This window comes from Galeopterus variegatus, unplaced genomic scaffold (genome assembly GCF_000696425.1).
Source record: "Galeopterus variegatus unplaced genomic scaffold, G_variegatus-3.0.2 Scaffold2, whole genome shotgun sequence".
NCBI classification, from domain to species: domain Eukaryota; kingdom Metazoa; phylum Chordata; class Mammalia; order Dermoptera; family Cynocephalidae; genus Galeopterus; species Galeopterus variegatus.
This window is the reverse complement of record NW_007726113.1, coordinates 2,006,566-2,026,310: the sequence shown is the minus strand read 5'-3', so window position 1 is coordinate 2,026,310 and position 19,745 is coordinate 2,006,566. Positions and strand designations below refer to the sequence as shown.

General features: G+C 34.4%; 1 protein-coding gene across 2 annotated transcripts; it reads left to right on the top strand.

The window, feature by feature from the left end:
• Positions 1-5,242: 5,242 nt before the first annotated feature.
• Positions 5,243-17,762, top strand: LARP7 (La ribonucleoprotein domain family, member 7). Of its 2 annotated transcripts, none has more exons than XM_008566842.1 (12): positions 5,243-5,444; positions 6,103-6,203; positions 6,277-6,360; positions 6,539-6,703; positions 6,784-6,877; positions 6,948-7,301; positions 7,481-7,625; positions 9,303-9,436; positions 10,242-10,363; positions 13,534-13,693; positions 13,925-14,016; positions 17,414-17,762. In XM_008566842.1, exons 1-12 carry the CDS (start codon positions 5,243-5,245, stop codon positions 17,492-17,494), a joined length of 1,734 nt encoding a protein of 577 aa, XP_008565064.1. In that variant the 3' UTR covers positions 17,495-17,762. The 2 variants fall into 2 exon arrangements, with proteins under 2 accessions (XP_008565064.1, XP_008565137.1); XM_008566915.1 differs by having other exon boundaries at positions 5,249-5,444; positions 6,951-7,301.
• Positions 17,763-19,745: the final 1,983 nt, after the last annotated feature.

The following is a 19,745-nucleotide window of genomic DNA, read 5'->3' as shown; positions in this document are numbered from 1 at the left end:
AAATAACGAAAAGAAACCCACATTTCATTTGCCAAGATCCTAATAACCATGATCCTGTGTCACCAAATGACAATGGAGCCTTGATTCCTTGTCAGTCCTAAAAACAAACAGCAAAGTCCTCTCTGGTCCTAACACGTACGCGGGCAAAGCAGGCGCTGGGAAAAGCGCTGAGGACGAGGCACCAATTATTACAGGCGGTGGGAGCAAGCTGTGACTGACACCACCCCAGCCCCGGTTCCAGCCAACACCGGTCCGCTTCCTGCGGAGCAGATTCTTTCGTCCCTTCGCCCAAATCGCTCAAGTCCCCCTGCCTATCCATCCTTCATTCGCCGGAAACCCCGAGAAACACATCACCTGTCTCATTCCATAAACTCCACTTTCGAATTTCTCCCGCGCACGAGTGACGTCACTAGCCCGGGACCGCAGCAGACGAGGACCAGATACTTAGCTCGCCCACCACCGCCTCAGCCAGACCGCCGTTTTCAAACCGCCAATCAAATTTTTCATTACCTTCGAGCCTCCTCAGCGGGCCGCCTTCTCCGATGCCCCGCCTTCCCAGAGCCAACCCTTGCGGGTGACGTGAGCGACGGAGGCACCGCCTCCGGGCCTGTCTTTCTTGAGGGGGAGGAGAGAGTGGTGTCGCTCGTCTTATGACGCGAAAATAACTACGACGTTAAGGATCGAGAGACGAAAAGAGCTGAAGGACGCGGTCTCTGACCCCGTATTTTGGGAATTGAACAGAGTAAGTTACAGATGGCCTAATGGGTCGCTCGTTGGGTGAAGTGTAAATTCCTCTCAAGTCCTTTTTCATGCGTCCATTCTGTCATCCGTCGTGCCTCTCATCCCGCCCCCTCCCACGAACCCATCAGTTCGCTCGTCCTTGTTCTCTGTGCGCACGCGCAAAAGTCTTCCGGCGGGCCTGTAGTTCCAGTCTTGAAAGAGTGGGGGCGTGTAGTGCACGGCGTTGGGAGGTTTGCGGCACGCCCCGTATCTGGCGGAGGCCGTGCGGAAGTACGGGTGCCGAGAGGCGCTGTAGTTCCTAGGGAAAGTGTCTTATTTCGCATATCGAGGTTGAGCTTGGGCTGCCAAAGGAATGTGAGGACTTGTATTCCAAAATTAAGTCATTTTATTTTGCAGGATTCTAGTGCTTTTTTCCTCAAAGACTTGAAAATACAGTCATGGAAGGAAGCTGACAAATAATAAGTGCTAAATATGGTGTACTAAGTGCGTTAATTGAGGTACTTAGGGGAAACAGATGAGAAGGCAGTTAATTAATTAGTGGTGGAAGGCCATAAAGAGTAAGATACCATTTACCTGGGCCTTGGAAATTGAATAGGGGTTTATAAGGCAGCTTAGGCGAGAAAACTCATGAAGGCAAAGACACAGGTCATTAAGTGTTCAGGTATCATTGAATAGTCCTCTGTAACTAGAACAATGGTTTTTAACCTTTTTTTGGCATACCAGTTCCTTTGAAAACGTGTTAAAGTTATGGATGAGCTTCCCAGGAAAATGTGCATGTACCTGTCAAAACATTTTGAAAAACTCTGAAATGGCAAAAAATCCACACACAAAAAAATGGTGTCTAGTCTAGCTCACTTTTCCAGGTTATCTGTGCCTTTTCCTTGTCATTGAGCTATTTTACAACTGTGTAACTTGTAGAAAACGATAAAAATGGAACTTATGTTTATCCAGTGGAGATGCAATTAAGTATTGCCCTAACCAGTATCAATCAACATTCATTTCAAAGTTCCCAATTGTCTGTATGTGTCTGCTTTTTTGAATTCTCCTTTGAACTGGTTTTAACATTTGTTCTCTCATTAATTACCTAACTAAAATCTTTACCATGTATTCATTTTATATTTGTACAAGAGTCATGATTTTACCTTTCTTTAAAACTTGTCTTTTAACCATTTCATGGAGTTCACCAGAATCCCTGAAACCCATCCAAAGTTCCATGGTACTTCAGGTTAAGAATTCCTGGGTCAGAATGTAGAGTGCATGGTGACAAATTGCAGGAGGTTTTACAGAAGGTAGGCGATGTGGGAATCAAACATACCTAGGCTCACTGACCTACCTGGCTTTGGCCAAGTCACTTAACCATTGAGCCTCTGTAAAAGGAAGGTAGAAGAAACTATCCAATGGGATTGTGAGGATTAAACAAGGTATGTAAATTGACTCGCATTGTTGTACAGTAACTTTTATTCTTTGTTCAAAGATCATGCTTAGAAGCATGTTACTGGTTTATTTAATAATTTTTTTTAAATACATATTATGTTATAGGAATGTGCCAAGGAAGTTGTAATGTTGCACATTTTAATCTCAGCATCACAAAACCAGATCTGTGTTTTAGACAAGAGAGGGATGGATGGCTTCTAGAGCAGTTTGTAAATTGTTGCCTTCTAGTGACAGTACTCGTGGAATACACTGGGTGGAGATGAGGGCCATTTCAAAGGTCAAATTGATAGGACTTACTGACAGATGGGTGAAAAAATAGTAATGGTTACATATTATTGAGTGTTTCTATACAGCAGCAATTTGAAGTACTTTATTTAAATTATTTTGATTAGCCCTCGAACAACCTATTATTTAGGTATGATTTTTATGCACATTTTATAGACCATAGAGAGATGAGGTAACTTGCTTAAAAATCCATACAGCTAGTAAATGCTTGATTGGCTAACTTGGTGGAATATGGCATCCTTAAATAAGATGAGGATGGTAGAACAGGCCCGGGTAGGAAAGATAAGTTTGATTTTGGATGTATGGAATAACACTGAAGAAGTATGGACTTTGAGGATCAAGACTGTAGCAAAAGTATTGCTGTGTAACTTCCCAATTTTCTGCAGTCATTGTGTAGTGAAGCTAAATTGTATCATATATTATGTTACTTTCTGTTTAATCCATTTCTTCCTCTAAATCGAAGGTATATTTGATTATTCTGAATTTAAATACTTCAAGCCACAAAAATTATCCTTAATGGAAAGAATGAAGGAGGGTCTTGGGCTGAGATATGAAATGATGGGACAAGTCTGGTTTCTGGAAGAACCATGACTTTCTGTGCTTTTGTAGTTCTGTCCATTATTCTTAGATGGTGGGCTTTGACAAGGAAAGGAATTGGAGAGTGGCTAGTCTGCCCTTTATAATTTGTAGTTTTTTCAGGAGGGAAAGTTAGCAGTGAAGCCTGCTGTAGTGATAACGATAACTTAAATTTGTATTTTATTTATATCCTACCACCCTACAAAAAGATTTGAAACGCTTAGCACTTTTACAGTTACTTTTAAATATATTAATTTAATTTACAGATTCTAGTCAGCATTCAGACTCAAGAGAAACAAACTTTAATACTGTGTTTACTTAGCTTTAAAGAATGATACAAGGTAGAAGATACAGTTGGTGCAGCATCTTTATCTCATCAGGAGGCCCTGCACCAGCACTTACCCAAATTCAGCAATTACCAAATTTGTATTTTATTTATATCCTACCACCCTACAAAAAGATTTGAAACGCTTAGCACTTTTACAGTTACTTTTAAATATATTAATTTAATTTACAGATTCTAGTCAGCATTCAGACTCAAGAGAAACAAACTTTAATACTGTGTTTACTTAGCTTTAAAGAATGATACAAGGTAGAAGATACAGTTGGTGCAGCATCTTTATCTCATCAGGAGGCCCTGCACCAGCACTTACCCAAATTCAGCAATTACCAAAATTCCTGCTTTTTTTTTTTTTTTTTGGCCGCCTTACCTACAGTAGGTGTGTGTGGCTTCCCCGGATGAGAGCCAAGGTATCTTTCGGTCCGCATTAAAACATAAAAGCTTTAGCTTGCCTACCAATCTTTTATGTTATTCTGGTCACATGAGGCCCAAGGCCTACATGCCAACTAATAGCTACTCCAATCCAGGTGCAGCAGGGGAAACAGGTACAACTCTCCCCATTTGTCTTAATTCTGCTCTTTCTGAGAAAACCATATTATTATGGGAGACTTGAGGTTATTCTCAGGCAGGTCTGCATCATCCTAGGCCTGATGTTAATCCTTTGGTCCTACATTCATTTTTGTGTATGTACCTCTAGTGATTCAATTCATTGACAAATTTATTATTTTTTCCATTCAAAAATTTTAGACACAATTCACTTAAATTTTTGAGTGACTACTGTGTTTGGGACTGGGCAATCAGTAAACAAAACAGATAAAAATCTATAATTTCATCAGTCTTACATTCTAGGAAGGATGAAGAATAGATAAATTGTATAGTAATGTTAGAAGGTGATAAGTGCTATGGAGAAAAATAAGGCAGGGGAATATCTGTCCAGAAATTTGCATTTCTAAATATGGTTGTGGGAGGCTACCTTACTCAGGTGGCATTCAAAGACTTGAGGAAGTTGAGGGAGAAATCTGTATTTTCTCAGGGGATCAGTGTTTCAGAGAAAACAAGCTCAAAAGACCCTCAGCTGAGAGTTCGCTGGGTGAGTTTTAGAAACAGTAAGGCCGATGGCTGAAGCTGAGGGAGCACAGGGGAAGAGGCATGCAAAGTAACTTGAAAGAAGGAGGGGGTTAGGAATTGCTACCCAAGAAATAAACAGTAGAATAGGAAAAAGAAGTCTGATCCTGTAGCTTAGCAGTTGAATTCTGCTTCTAGAAATCAGAAATGAACATTTTAAAAATCAAAATCAAAAATCAGTTTATTTTTATTTCATCTATTGGTGGTTGTAGTACTTAGAAATGTGAATAAAATGTCCTTATTAGGCTTGTTGGTTGGAGAGTGACTGAGTCCCTTAATCTTACACTTTAATTTACTATCTTAAAACTGTAGCTTGGTGAGATAGATAAGGATGTAAATTTCATACTAAGATAATCTGATTCTGCAGTTTAAAAGGCACAAAAAACTAAAGCTATGATCGAGTACATAGGAAGTAAATTATTTTCTTTTTTTTTTCCTGCTGGTTGGTACACCTTGGTGTTATAAGGACTAACCAGACAGCCCTAAACTATTTTAAAAGTAAAAACAAGGCCAATGAAAAGTGAGCGGGTAAGAACTTAGAAAGGAAACAAAAAACAAACCCAATTAAATTTTTCTCAATTACTTGTTGAAAATGCCTGGGAAGCGTTCCCCTGAAAAATTTGTCTTCTGGCATCTAAGTGTTGGCCTCTTTATCCCCTCAGACAATTAAAGGCTAATCCAAATATTTTTATGTATTAAGTAGTACTTGCGGTGATTTAAATATTTTCCTAATTTACAGGAATGGAAACTGAAAGTGGAAACCAAGAAAAAGCAATGGAAGAGGAAAGCACTGAAAAGAAAAACGAAGTAGAAAAAAAGAAACGGTCTAGAGTTAAACAGGTGCTTGCTGATATTGCTAAACAAGTGGACTTCTGGTTTGGTGATGCAAATCTTCACAAGGATAGATTTCTTCGAGAGCAGATAGAAAAATCTAGAGATGGATGTAAGTTTGCTTCAATATTTAGATGTGTTGCCTTGAAGTGTACTTATCTACTCCTAAAATAGTATTGATATAATGTAGTATATATCCATTTTTGCAAATGTTCTTTTAAATTTGAATGATGAATAACCTTTAAAATAGTATTCAGAAGTTTTAGTTGCCCAGATAAAAACCATGATTAAGTTTCTTGTTCCTAGGGTTTAAGCCTGTTCTAAGTCAGCTTTCAAACCCTAAGCAGTAAAAATTCTCAAGACCTACTGATAAAGGTGCTTAAAATAACTTTAGGTCTTGGGATTGAATTGCTAAAATAACAATTTATCATGCGTATCTCAGAGATGAAAACTTTAGTTCAGACAGGAAGGCATTTCACCTAGTCCAAACCTCAAATTGACCATGTGCTCTCTATATAGAGAGCAAGTCACGTGCCCTAGGGATTCTTGTTGAATGTGTTCAAATTTTAAATCTTATTTATATTAAAATGTGAAATGAGTTGTTAGGCATGCCAAAAAGTACTGTGCACCACCTACTATTGTATAATTAGTGATATATAGGGTCTATAGGGGCATACTGAAGCTTAAGAATTGCCAAATTCAATGCAAATTTTGTTAATCCTGCTGGTTTAATTTTCCTGTGCTCTTATTATTCACTTTTGTGTTTTCAGATGTTGATATATCACTTCTAGTGTCTTTTAACAAAATGAAAAAATTGACTACTGATGGGAAGTTAATAGCCAGAGCATTGAAAAGTTCAACTGTTGTAGAGGTAAGAATCATTACAATTTTATTATATCCCATAATTACACTTAGTTTTATTAACTTAAGGTACTATTTTAAAGCTGGATTTAGAAGGCACCAGAATCAGGAGGAAAAAGCCTCTGGGTGAAAGACCAAAGGATGAGGATGAGCGGACAGTATATGTGGTAAGCCGTTTCTACAAAAGTTAGAGCCCAGATCCCCATTCAAAAAGTGACACAGAAACATTTTAATATTGAAGCTATAATTTATTGACATTCATAGTAAGGTGTAGGAATTGCTGAAAGTTTAGGGTATAGTTAGTAAAGCCTTATTTATTTAAATGCTGCTTTTAATTTATCACAGGAGTTACTTCCCAAAAATGTTAATCACAGCTGGATTGAAAGAGTGTTTGGGAAATGTGGCAATGTTGTTTATATAAGTATACCGCATTATAAGTCTACTGGAGATCCAAAGGGATTTGCCTTTGTGGAATTTGAAACAAAAGAACAAGCAGCAAAAGCTATTGAGGTAGGTCCAGATCCTAAAAAGAAAAAAGCAAAAAACTTGACTGTTAAAAGTATTAAAACATTTTATTGTAATCATTTCAGTTTCTTAATAACCCACCAGAAGAAGCACCAAGAAAACCTGGCGTATTTCCTAAAACAGTGAAAAATAAGCCCATTCCGGCCTTAAGAGTAGCTGGTAAGCATTTACTTAATATTTAATTAGATGTAGTTTAAGTTAAATGAAACTAACGATAGCATTGTTACAGAAGAAAAGAAAAAGAAAAAGAAGAAGAAAGGTCGAATGAAGAAGGAAGACAGTGTTCAGGCCAAAGAATTAAACACAGACACAAACAGCGAGAGCGTATGTAAAATGAAGAGATCAAGAACTACATCTGACGGCTCTGAAGGAGAAACTACTGAACCCCAAAAGCAACCCTCAAAGAAAAAGAAAAAACGGGAAAGAGTTGAAGTATCCATCTTACCTGAAGTCAGAACAGGGAAGAGGAAGAGAAGTAGCTCTGAAGATGCAGAATGCTTAGCTCCCAGATCAAAAGTAAAAAAAATGGCTCAGAAAGACAGCATTAAAAAAGAAACATCAGAAGTTTCTAAAGAAAACAGAGGTATAACATCTTTAAAGTTAGGATTAGATAAATTAAGGTTATATGCAGGGTCTCCAAAAAGTTGATGGAAAGATGCATTACTATTTTTTAATTCCATTTTTCCAGACTTTCTGAAATGCCTTCATATTTCACCCATTTCATAGCCACAAATGTCTTAACTGATTTTTTAATTTCTCAAGATTTAGAAGTCTCTACAGAAGAGGAAAAGGATACTGGAGATATAAAAGATGGTTCACTCTTAAAAGCCAAAAGGAAACATAAGAAAAAACATAAAGAGAGACATAAAATGGGAGAAGAGGTTATACCACTAAGAGTACTATCAAAGTAAGTACATTATATCAATTCTATTGTCGTTGACAGTTGACTTAACACACTCCATCACCATTGCTAAAGTGCAATTCCAATTTGTATTCAACAGAGTTGCATATTAGCAACAGTAATGGCCTGTAGCCAATGTCTGCACAGCGTGAGTATAATACAATTGAAGATTAAGTAGGAACCGCCACACTCAAACATGGAAGCACTTATTTTTACCACATCACAGCAAGTGCCTCCATGTTAAAGTAGAGGGGGCCCCTTAACAGATTTTAAACGTAGCTCAAACTTACTAAAAGCGGCCAATACAGCTAATTAACAATCTCTTGAAGGCTTGTAATGTAAAAGGAAGACTCACCATTACCAAAACATGGAAGCACTTACTTTTTTAGTTTCAAAGCAAGTACATCCACGTTTAAGTGGTGGGGAGCCCAGTCTTTGGGGAAAAAATGGGATCTTTTAACCTGTAACGAAAAGTTTAATAGTCAAAATCTGTAACAAAAGTTGTGTCGGTTTGGAGACACCTCCACTGAAACATGGAAGCACTTACTTTTGTTTCAGACAGCAGGTACCCCCATGTTAAAGCAAAGGGGATCCCTTCAATCTCCATAAGATAGCATGCTCCATTCTGGAAGAGTAAGTTGGATTCACTTCTACTAAAACATGGAAGCACTTACTTTTTTTAAAAAGCCACAGAAAGTACTTCCATGTTAAAGTTGAAGGGAGTCCACGTATATAATACTTTGGACCGCAGTGGTGACAGCTTAGTAGGAAAAGAAACAAAACAAAACGGCGTACCTTTTAGAGAAAAGATTTTCTTTACCCTCCTGGGCTACTTTCCTAAAGTTTCTGTTCTCCTCTTGAAGGGTAAAAGGCAAGGACTTAAGGCACTCCTATTTATACTATTCTCAACTCCTGAGTTCCTTTTGCCTTTTTATCTCAGAGAATCATTACAAGAGCCTTTTGTTATTTTAATGTATCAGCTCTCAGGGAATGTATGATCCTGGGTGGGTCTGGATACTTTTTTTTTTTTTGAAGTATACAGATGTCAATGTTAACAGCTAAAACCATTACCACCAGTTATCCTCCTTTTTAAAAAATCCTCTATCTGCTTGTTTGATGGCATAGATTAGGGTAACAATGAGTGCTCCCACAGAGCCAGGAGAGTCATTGTGCTTCTATCTGGAGGAGCTACGTGTTAAATGTATGTAAATAAATAAATTGCTTCCATGGGGTGTTTCTTTCTTCTTAGAAATTCCTTTAGATTCAAGTAAATACTAAGGATTGTTATCTTTCAAATTGGAAGCAGCTTAACAAATAATCTTTAAATTTTAATCTCTCATTTTTCCTTCATAGATGACTTATCTAGTAAATGTTACTAGTTAATTAAAAAATTAATAATAAAATTTTACTTTCATAAATTAAAATAGTTGAAACACTCAATTTAATTGGCAAAGTTAAAATATTTAATGTGAATGTTTGGGTAAGGGGAACTCCCTTTGCTTGTTTGCTAGATGGATTTAGAACCCAGGAAACAATTTGAGTGTATGTGTTTAAAGAAAGCAGAAAGTTGGGAGGAGTGGTTGCAAGTCACTGTGAATGTATATATTTAGAAATTTCCATATTTACTTTCTATTTAGTCATCTGTTGTCACTGTTCAATAGCTCATTTTTTTTTTCCTTACAGGAGCGAATGGATGGATTTGAAAAAAGAGTACTTAGCACTGCAAAAAGCCAGTATGGCTTCTTTAAAAAAAACAATATCCCAAATAAAGTCAGAGTCAGAAATGGAAACAGACAGTGGAATGAAAAATGAAAAAGGTAAAGATCACTGTGATAGTTTTTGTAGCATTATAATATATTTACATACTAAAATGCTATTTCTGAGTTATTGTAGGATAAACTTTAATTTCAAACAAATTACACAGGGTTCGTTATTAGAATAATTATTGAATTGTCAGGTTGTCGAGATGTGTGATTTTTTTCTTGATATAAGAATATTTGAAGGGCTCATTATATACAGTATCTTTTTTAATAACCTGAGTTTTCTCTACAGTTTTTATTATTAATGAGATTTAGTAATGAGTGTCTAATCTGTAAATTGAACAAGTTTATAGGAATAAAGATTATAATTTTACTTCACAGTATGAGACACAAGCAGGAACCAATTAAAGCAAGGATCTTATGAATTGTTCAAAATTAGGATATATTTTAAATTCCTATAGATTGTAAAAATAAATTTTTACATTTGAATAATAATGTATTATTCAAATCTCTTTACTTCCTTTATTTCATGCCTTTTTATTTCTTTATTAAGTAAAATTCTTGTTTCTTGGTTCAGGGAATAAAATCGTTCTTTTAAAGATTTTATAGATGCTCATTTCTAAGAGTAACAGTTTGCATTTAGAGTAATAAAATGTTCTACGTTTTATTTCATGGTAATTTGAAATATGCAGTATAACATACAACAAAACCTTATTTATTTAAATTAATTATTTTTAAATTAAATAAATTTAAAATTATTTAAATCAGCCTAAGAAATCATTGTTGTCATTCTAAAGTTGTCCTCCTAAGTGTTAAATTAAGTCTAAGAGACTTATTCTTGGTCTTTTCCTTTTCAAATCAGCAGCCAACAGTGAAGAGTGTCGCCCTGAGGAGAAAGTTAATTCGACAGGACCACAGTTTGTGAGTGGGGTGATAGTGAAGATCATTAGCACAGAACCTCTACCTGGCAGGAAACAAATCAGGGTAATGCTTTTGAGCCCCTAGGGTATTTGTCCCTTTCTCCCCTAATTAACTTCCTGGTGTGAAAATGTTTGAATATGGAAAATGCAACAAATCAAATTGGAATTTGTGCCTCTATGGTTAACTGCCTGTAGAGTTTTGATTCCATGGTAACTCTTAGGTTTAACTTGAAGCAAAATGTAAAGACCAAAATTCCACACTAAACCAAATTTACAGTGAGTATAATTTCAACATCCTTCTCTACAGGAAAATTGCAACTTGTGCTTATTTTTATTGGTACCCCTAATGGTTGGCTGCTGTGTAGCTGAATGAGGAAATATACTGTAGTTGTTCTAACTAAAGGAGTAGATGTAGTAAAGTGCTTTTCTAACGTTAATTTTTTACAGGACTATTTTTCTGTTTTCAGTGAAAATAGATTTTAGAAAAATACTTGGTGCCAAAACTGTTTTGAAGATTTAATCCACATTAGAGTTGTCTGAAATTATTTTAAAATTATAATCACACTATATGGTCTGCTTTGGGAGCAAACTAGAGAATTTGTAAATTTGTTTTCATTTGCACTCTTAGCTTTCAATAGATTCCTAAATGATTTTGTTGCCTTAAACAAAAAAGTTAGAACTGCTGTTATGGAATAAAAGGAAAAATATGCATATTTTTCACTTATCATGGATTTAGTTTATTTTTGTCTGTTAATGAATCCTTTTGGGAATTGAAAATTTTTCCTGAAAGAACTACAGTGGTTTTTGTAGGAAATAGACTTTTAACTTTTAAAAAAAATTTTGGTGAAGTATTTTCAATCCATGCTTTTTGTTTTAAAATTTTCAAACAATTACAGAAAAGAGTAAAATATTTTTGAAAAGCTATATGCATGCATGCGCAAAGAAATCCCATAGTTATATATAATTCACACTACAAATTACTATTTATGCTGGTTTTTAATCTTCTTATTTCACTTTATACAGTTTATCTTCTACAGCCTTTTATACCAACACTGACAGCAATGCTTCTTCCTTATTAATGAAATCATATTCCTTTGTGTAAGAATACCATATCTTTACCCTAATCTGGCACTCAATTTGTTAAGGCACTTTCTTTTTAAACTACATATCGAATATTTTAAAAATTCTGTTATACTGACATCCAGCACTACATATTATGTTGTTTGTAGTGTTGGGGTGCAGAAAGATGTTACCCAAAAATATGGTGCTTTGACATGTTGTTTTGGTTTTGCATAGACTCATACCAGTCACATTTTTTTTAATTTGAATAACCATTGAGATTGTTGCTCACTATAATCATCTTTTAGCATTCTTTATCTGAAACCCTGTCCTAAAATACTGTGGCTGCACTAAGACATAAATTTTAATTCTCTTCCCAGTATCGGTGAGGGATTTGGCCAATCCCAAATTGCTATTACCAGCTTGCATTTCAAGATATAGTAGTAATATAGAATTTAGGATAAGAAGACTAAAAAATTGAGGATCTTAAATGCTGCTGTGGTTACTCAGATTGCAAAAGATTTAATACAAAAATTATTCAGTTATTTGGAATTGCTGACATAGGTTTAATTGTATTTATCAATGAGCTTTTATTATCTAAATGGTAATTCTGTCTATTATAAATTCTTCATTTATAATCAACAAAATCATAAATAACTGCATTAATTAAGTTAGTAATTACTTACATTTTGCTGGAACAAAACTGAGCTATCATGGTAGTTACTGCTGTCTGTGACTTGCCCATGTGATTACCAGGCTAATTTGTCATTCTAAAGTTTTTAAATTCTAAGGGTTTTAAATTGGGAGATTAGCCTGACATTATAATGTACATTTAGTAAATCTCTTTTGAACTGTAGTAATCTAATCTGTCTGAAAAATCAGTTTTAAAACTCATTACTACCAGTGAATACATTCAAATTTCTTCAATTTAATACCGATTATTTCTCTTGCTTTTTCTCTAAATTTAGTACTAATTAACTAAATAAAGAAAAGGAAAGGATTGGCAAATATATTTCTTTTCAGTTCTGTCATTTTTTTTTAATCGATTCTGCAAACACGTATTAAGTGATATTTTGTGATAAATAGTATGCTAAGTGTGGATTGGGATGACTTAAAACCTACTGCCTGGTTTCTAGAGACTCACAGATATTTGTTACATATTCTTTATTATTAACTAGTAAACTTTTCTATGATGAAATAATATTTCCAGGTATTGCTTAAGTCTTAAAAAATTCAAACATCTAAAAATTCAACATCTAAAAATACTCTAAATTACTTGAAAAGTTGGGTCAAAACTGAAGAGAGGGGAGATAAATAAGACTTTTTTTTTTCCAGTTGGGAATCTCCAGTTATTTCTTTAGTTTTATGAATGGAAGTTGATGAATTAAGAATTAGTGTAACATTCCTGCATAAATGCATCGTATACTATGTAGAACCTGCTGTGAAGAAAAATGACTAAGAATGCAGGAATCTTGTTAATTTGCCCTCACAGCAGGCATTATAGGTAAAACTTCCTTGCTGGGTGACCACACTTGTTTAGAAGAGGTTACTTAGGTATTTTATCAGAAAGTAAGAGCTCTTGAGCTATGCTCTAGTTGATCCATTCAGGAACCTAGAGTTTTTGTAGATTTAATGAAACTCTTTTTCTCATGAGTTGCTATAAAATTTTTACACGTATTTTAAGTCATAAGTGATTTTGTACAGGTGAGGGAAAGCAAACCTTCTCCCCCAATCCTTTTTTTTTAATTTTATTTTTTATACTAACTACTCCCATTAGACTTGAACCCCCCTGATTTGGGAAAGGGGAACACTGTTTGTATATTCTGCTTTACAAATATGTTTCCCTTATAGATTTTATTAGGGAATATGATCCCATTATAGACAGAATATGATCCCATTTTAGTTCAGATTTTAAGGATGAGGATTAAAGAAAATAAAGGAAAGCAAATTATGAGTAGAGTTGATGTTAAATTGGTTCTCTTCTTTGTCCAAATCTATTTTCGTGAACATTTGTGTATGTCTTAGAAGAAATGTTTGATATAGAATATTTACTTCTCATTAATCTACGTAATGTTTATTTATAGAATATATTCTGACACAACCATTGGAATAATTTCAGAGTTACAAAACATTTTTATTATTGATTTTAAGTCTTTCTACTTAACTCTAATGCAGGATACTTTGGCAGCGATCTCAGAAGTTCTTTATGTTGATTTACTAGAAGGAGATACAGAATGCCATGCTAGATTTAAAACTCCTGAGTATGCTCAAGCAGTAATAAATGCATATACAGAAATTAAAAAGAAACATTGCTGGAAACTCGAGGTCCTTTCTGGTAAAACTTCATAGAAATTTCTTTTTTAAACAATTCTTACTGTGGTAATTGTATTATATTTTCTTGAATTTGGCTAATCTAACTAGTATTTTTCATACTTTAATGTGCATAAAGTAGCATAAAATATTATCAAACAACTATTCCTGTTCTATTATTGAGAATATAATACCTTGAATATGTTTTTTCACATGTATCCATGTTCATCCATCAGAGTTTTTGTTTGTTTTTAAGGTGATCATGAACAGAGGTACTGGCAGAAGATTTTGGTTGATAGACAGGCCAAACTTAATCAGCCTCGGGAAAAGAAAAGAGGCACTGAGAAGGTAATTGATTAGTATTTGTTTTCATAGAATAAACTTTTTTTAGAAGTTGAATGTCTTCTGAAAGTCACTAATAGGTAGTCATAAAATAACCTTGTTTTTGCTGTTACATACATATTTAAAGAGTATAAACTGTGTTTTAGATTAGGAGGGAATACACATTTCTATAGATTTCAAAATAAGTGAAACTAGAATTATTTTTCCCACAAGGATACATAATTTAATTTAGAGTTTTCCTTTTATTCTTTCCTTTTTTTAACCAGAGATGTACTTTAAATTTAAACAGTCTTGATTTCTGGCTGCTGTGTTTTTTAGTTTTGTGGTAAATGATTATAGAAAGGTTGTCTTAATGGTAAAACACAGTGTATTTAGAGTGTAGTTTATAAAGGTATGAGACTCCACAGATAAGATTAGGAGACGTTATGCATAGTCTTCCTTATAGCAATGATAAGCTTTATTCCTTTTTCTCTAGGATAGTCAACAAGTGACACAAACAAGCTTAAATAAAATAATTTAAAGCAAGCCCCTCTTTCAGTAATTTTATTTGTGAATCTATTAAAATGACACTAGAAATTTATAAAATAATTGTTGCTAGTGAGCTATTGAGTTTATTCTTTTGAAACAAATTATATATGTAAAGGTTAATACATTTTAAAATCCTTAGGAAAAATAGTGTACATAATAAATAATGTTAACTATTATCATAAAAATTTAGAAATATATATTATAAAAGTCTGAGAAGATCCTAAAAAGATGTACATCCTTTTATGTTTGGTGAACACATTAGAAGTCATACTTCCTGTATTCTAGGCTTGTTGATTTGGGGTCATATTTATAAAGTTCATTTTTTTAAAAAAAAAAAAAAGAAAGAAAGAAAACTTAAAAATCAAGTGTTTTTCATCAGCCTCCCATTGCCTGGAATTCATTGGAATTTATGATGATTTGGGGGGAGGTTTCCTGCTAGTCTTTGTTAATTTTGTTTCCTTGAATGGAAACAACTTGCTGAGATGAGGAGGCCTCCTTCCTTCCAAAGGACTCTTTCAGATCTATGAGGTGTTAATTTCAAAGCCTGTTTGAGATTATTTAAATGTTAAAATCATTAATACAGAATATGTAACTGAAATGAAGTCACTTTGTTAAATAATACTTATCATTCTAATTGGTGTGAAATTTCACTGTAGTTGTATATATTTTTTAAACTAGGAATTTATTTTTAATTTTAGAAATTTAGAAAGCTGCCATCTTTGAAAATTAAATTTGAGGCAGGAAATAAACATTGGCTAGGGAATTTTATAAATTGAATTGGAACACATTGAGTAGTTCTGTTACTGAGTTGAAGAGTTCTTTTCCTGATTTCATTTACCTGCTGTACCATCAGGGTTGACATTAGCATGATTTTTTAAGTAGAAACTGCTGAAGCTGTGAAGTAGCTAGTTGGTTCATATCATGAAATAAAAAGGTACCACCCAAAATAAGTACTATTACAAAGCTTATCAGAGGAGAGGAGTAGACCATAATTCTTTTAACCTATTTGTTTGCAAATTAATTTAATATTTTTTTAGTACCCCTTTGTGTTAGCCACTATTCTTGAAACTGGGGGTACAGCCATGAATAACAAAATCCCCTGCCTTCATGAATAATATGTTAGGTGATGACCAGTGCTGTGCAGAATAATAAACCAAATTAAAGACTGTTGCAAGATAGTTTACATCAGATGAGACTGTCTGGGAATGTTCTCTCTGTGAAGGTGACATTACAACGGAAACGTTAAGGAAGTGAGCAAGCAAGAAAGGAGAGTTTAGAAGCGCAGCTTTCTGGGCAGAAGCAACAGAAACTACAGAGGCCTTGCGTGAAGATTGTCAGGGACTAGAAGTCCAGGGTAGCTGGAGTACTGGGAGCACCTTAGTAATGGAAATTAAGTGCTTAGAAAAAATTAGCAGAATGTCAGTGTTTCTGCCAAATTATGACATAAATACCTTACTAACATGACAGCCCAACATTTTCAGAGTAGTATTGTGTAGTATTTGTCCATCGAGTGAAAGAAAAGCATTAATAAAGCATTCTGGTTCTTATTGTTCACATTATGGAGTAGAACAATACTGGGAACAGTCTCCGAAGCTCCATTCAGTTTAAACAGAATTAAAAGGGGAAAAAAATGTATAGGTAAAGAAAATTTTTTTTATTTTCTACATATTTTTACTTATAAAAATCAGGCACAGGTAAATTAAATGGATGACCTTTGGCAAAAGATCTGGAAGATGAAGGAAAGATCTGCCAAAAGAGGTGTCACTTATTCATTCTTGCTAGCCCGGATCTTTTTAGTGTGCCATATCACTCTCAGCATATTGGTAAAAATAGATAACAGCTATCAGAAACAGAATGAGGTTTTTCTTATTTCTCTTAAGCTTTTAAAACATTTGAATTTTTTTGTTGTTGTTTTTATCAAAGTGGTTTTCTGTACAAATTACAGATGTCTGATATTCAGCAGGTTAAGGCAGAATACATAAAATTTGAACAGCGGCATGGGTGTGATGGAATTTTAAACATTTTTTACTCACCTCACTTGTCAATAGGATTTTAGTTTAATCTAAAAGTGATTTCCTGCCAATGGAAACTTGGCATCAAACACTTTAAAACTATTTAAATGAATACTCGTTAGAATCTATATTTTTAATAGAAAAAGATTTGCATTTACTCCAAAGCTAAATATTTAAAATTTTTCCATTATGGAAGCCTTTTGTAGTATTTTAGACATTTTAAATGGTTTCTTCTGCATTCTACATAATTCCATTCGCCTTCTATAAAAATACCCAAGAACTTATGTAAGGGTGTAATAATAAATAGTCTTAATAGCAGGTCCTTATTTGAAATATTTTATAATTTTCAAATTTATAAGCAATTTGTAAGCAAACCTTTGTGTAGCACTCGGCCCCAAAATATACTGTCTCATTCAAATAATACATAAATTCTCAAACACAATATAATTTTGCAGGACAACATTATCATTTAAAAAGTGTGTTGGTAATTAATATTCAATCCCAAGGGGACGTGAAACAACGGTCCTAAATTTTCCTAAAAAGTTAAAAAATTACCAGGTGTAGAGTGACTTTTTTGTTCCTTTGGAGTGACTGTTTTTAATTAAGAACTTTTAAATAATGTGGAACTAAATTGGGGATGAGAGGGAGTTAGATAATTTAAAGGTTTAATATCTTTTATACTTAATAAGCCTTAATCTCAACAATTCTCTCTGTAATTGATTTGGCCTAAGCATAATTAACGCATTTGACTTGCTCTTCCCCTTTTTAAAAAAATTTTATTCATGCTGATAGTTGTGAAATTTTTCTAGTCATAATTTTTTTTGTTTCCAGTACATTCAAATTTCTTACTTCTTTCTTTATAGTTAATCACAAAAGCTGAAAAGATTAGACTGGCAAAGACTCAACAAGCAAGTAAACACATTAGATTTTCTGAATATGATTGAAAAAAATTACAGTTCACTTCTTATTTCACTAGATACTTGAGCTATCTTAGGAAATCCATTTTTATTATGGTAGTACTGCATAATGAATGTTTTTCTAAAGCCTATGTTTAATTAGAAGAAATACTTTTGTTCCTCAACTTGTAAATAAGACATTTTTTAGAGATAAGTACAATGTATATCACAATTTTTCGTTAAACATTTTATTTGTTAAAATTACCTTATATATTAACTTCGAGTGATTTAGCAAATAAATGTGTTTTGAACATTATTTTGAAATTTGTTAATTTTGTTTTTATATTACAAAAACAATACATAATTGCAAAAATGCAAACACGAATATAAAGTTTAGAAAAATGTTTAACAGTGTACTCTCACCATATTTATTATTTTGGAACTTATTATTTTTCCATTTCAAATATTGTGGATAACTTTTCATGTTTCATCTTCATAAGCAGACATGTATGTGTAATATTTCATTCTATTTATTGCACTTTGCCTATCTGAGCTTCCATTTATAGACCATATGAACTGTTGCATTTTGAAAGTACTGAGTTTGATTTTTATAAATCAAAGGTATTCTAAATTATTATTTATAAATTATTATTTACATGATTTATATGATTTATAAATTATTATTTATAAATCAAGGTATTATGAACACAAGGGTAGAAAAATCTAGGAACCAACCTCAGGCAGAACTGAGGTCTGTCATTTTATTCAGGAAAATCACAGGACTAGAGCACGTAAGGCCTTTCCAGACCTTAATTTACTGGGTCTGTACCAGACTGGCATCTTAATCTCTTCTCAAAATCTCAAGAAAGGGCCGGCCCGGTGGCGCACTGCGCTAGTGCGCCGCTTGGGAGGCGCGGTTGCGCTCCCGCCGAGGGTTCGGATCCCACATACAGACCGGTTCCCACTCACTGGCTGAGCAAGGCGCGGGAGCAACACCAAGGGTTGTGATCCCGTTGCCGGTCCCGGTCCGGTACGGGGGAGACACTGAGGGTTGCAATCCGTTGCCGGACATGGAAAAAGACAAAAAAAAAAAAAAAAAAAAAAAATCTCAAGAAAGTGCTCTGGACAGCCATGGGATACATTTCCTTGGACTACAAACCCATTTCTGGTTCCATCAGCTTTGGGGGCCTAATTTAGCTTCCCCTTCCGTGGATGGTGGGAGGCCTGCAATCAGGAATCAGTTGTTCACTACTAGGAGCCAGAGAGTTACAGAGATGGACTACCTCACTGGTTGGGGTGACAACAGCTGATTACCACTCAAAATAAGTACTCTGGCAAGTTGCCACTCACTCACTCACTTCCTCCATGAAGGAAAGCTAACATATACACTCCCACAGAAATCTATAAATAGTTGCTAATAGTCTTATTATGAGGATTACAACTAAAGATGTTCCAGTAGATCCAGAATAATCAGAAGTAAATAAATTTTTCAAGAATTCAGTTCATCTCAGTGAGGAATATCTTGAAGGGACATTGGAGATGTTACCAAGTAAAATTTCAGAAGTTCTCCCCTTAGTTTTTAAAATAAGTGTTCAGTCAACAAATTTTTCTTGAATATCTATGTTTGGACATTGTTGTAGCACTTGGGAGACATCACTGAACAAAACAAAGATCACTTTCTCGGGAGTTTATATTCCAGCAGTAGATACAGACAACGAAAATAAGTAAATTACACAGTTGGTTAGAAAATGACAAGACCTGAGGAAGAACAAAAAAGGCAAAGGAGGAGAATCCTATTCACTTCTTTATTCTTTAATTAATTTAATTCAAGGAATGTTTATTAGCCCCGGCTGTATATCAGACACTGACATTTTAGACATTAGAGATACAAAGGAAAAGAAAAGTCCTTGCCCTTGAATAAATAATGTAGTCTCTTGGTGTATTAGTCCATTTCTGTTGCTTATAACAAAATATACAGAACTGGGTATTTTATATAGAAAACAAAATGTATTGCTTACAGTTTTGGAGGCTGGGAAGTCCAAAGTCCAAGGAACACATCTGGTGGTGGCGACAGTGACCCTTCGCATTGCAAGATGGTGGAAGCAGAGAGAGCAGCATACTAACCTCATTCACCCTCTTTTTAAAGCCCTCAGAACCACGCCCAAGATCACCATTTTTAATTCATTTATTATGGCATGGTCCTAGAATCTAATCACTTATTCAAGGCCCCGTCTTTCAATTACCATAATAGGATTTCCCACCCTCAACAGTTACAATGGGGATTTAGTTTTGGGGGGAC

Coding starts and splice junctions, on each gene's coding strand:
- LARP7 (XM_008566842.1), top strand. CDS start 5,243: ATGGAAACTGAAAGTGGAAACCAAGAAAAAGCAATGGAAGAGGAAAGC. Junction 6,361..6,538: donor ATGAGCGGACAGTATATGTG/GTAAGCCGTTTC, acceptor AATTTATCACAG/GAGTTACTTCCCAAAAATGT. Junction 14,017..17,413: donor AGAAAAGAGGCACTGAGAAG/GTAATTGATTAG, acceptor CTTTCTTTATAG/TTAATCACAAAAGCTGAAAA.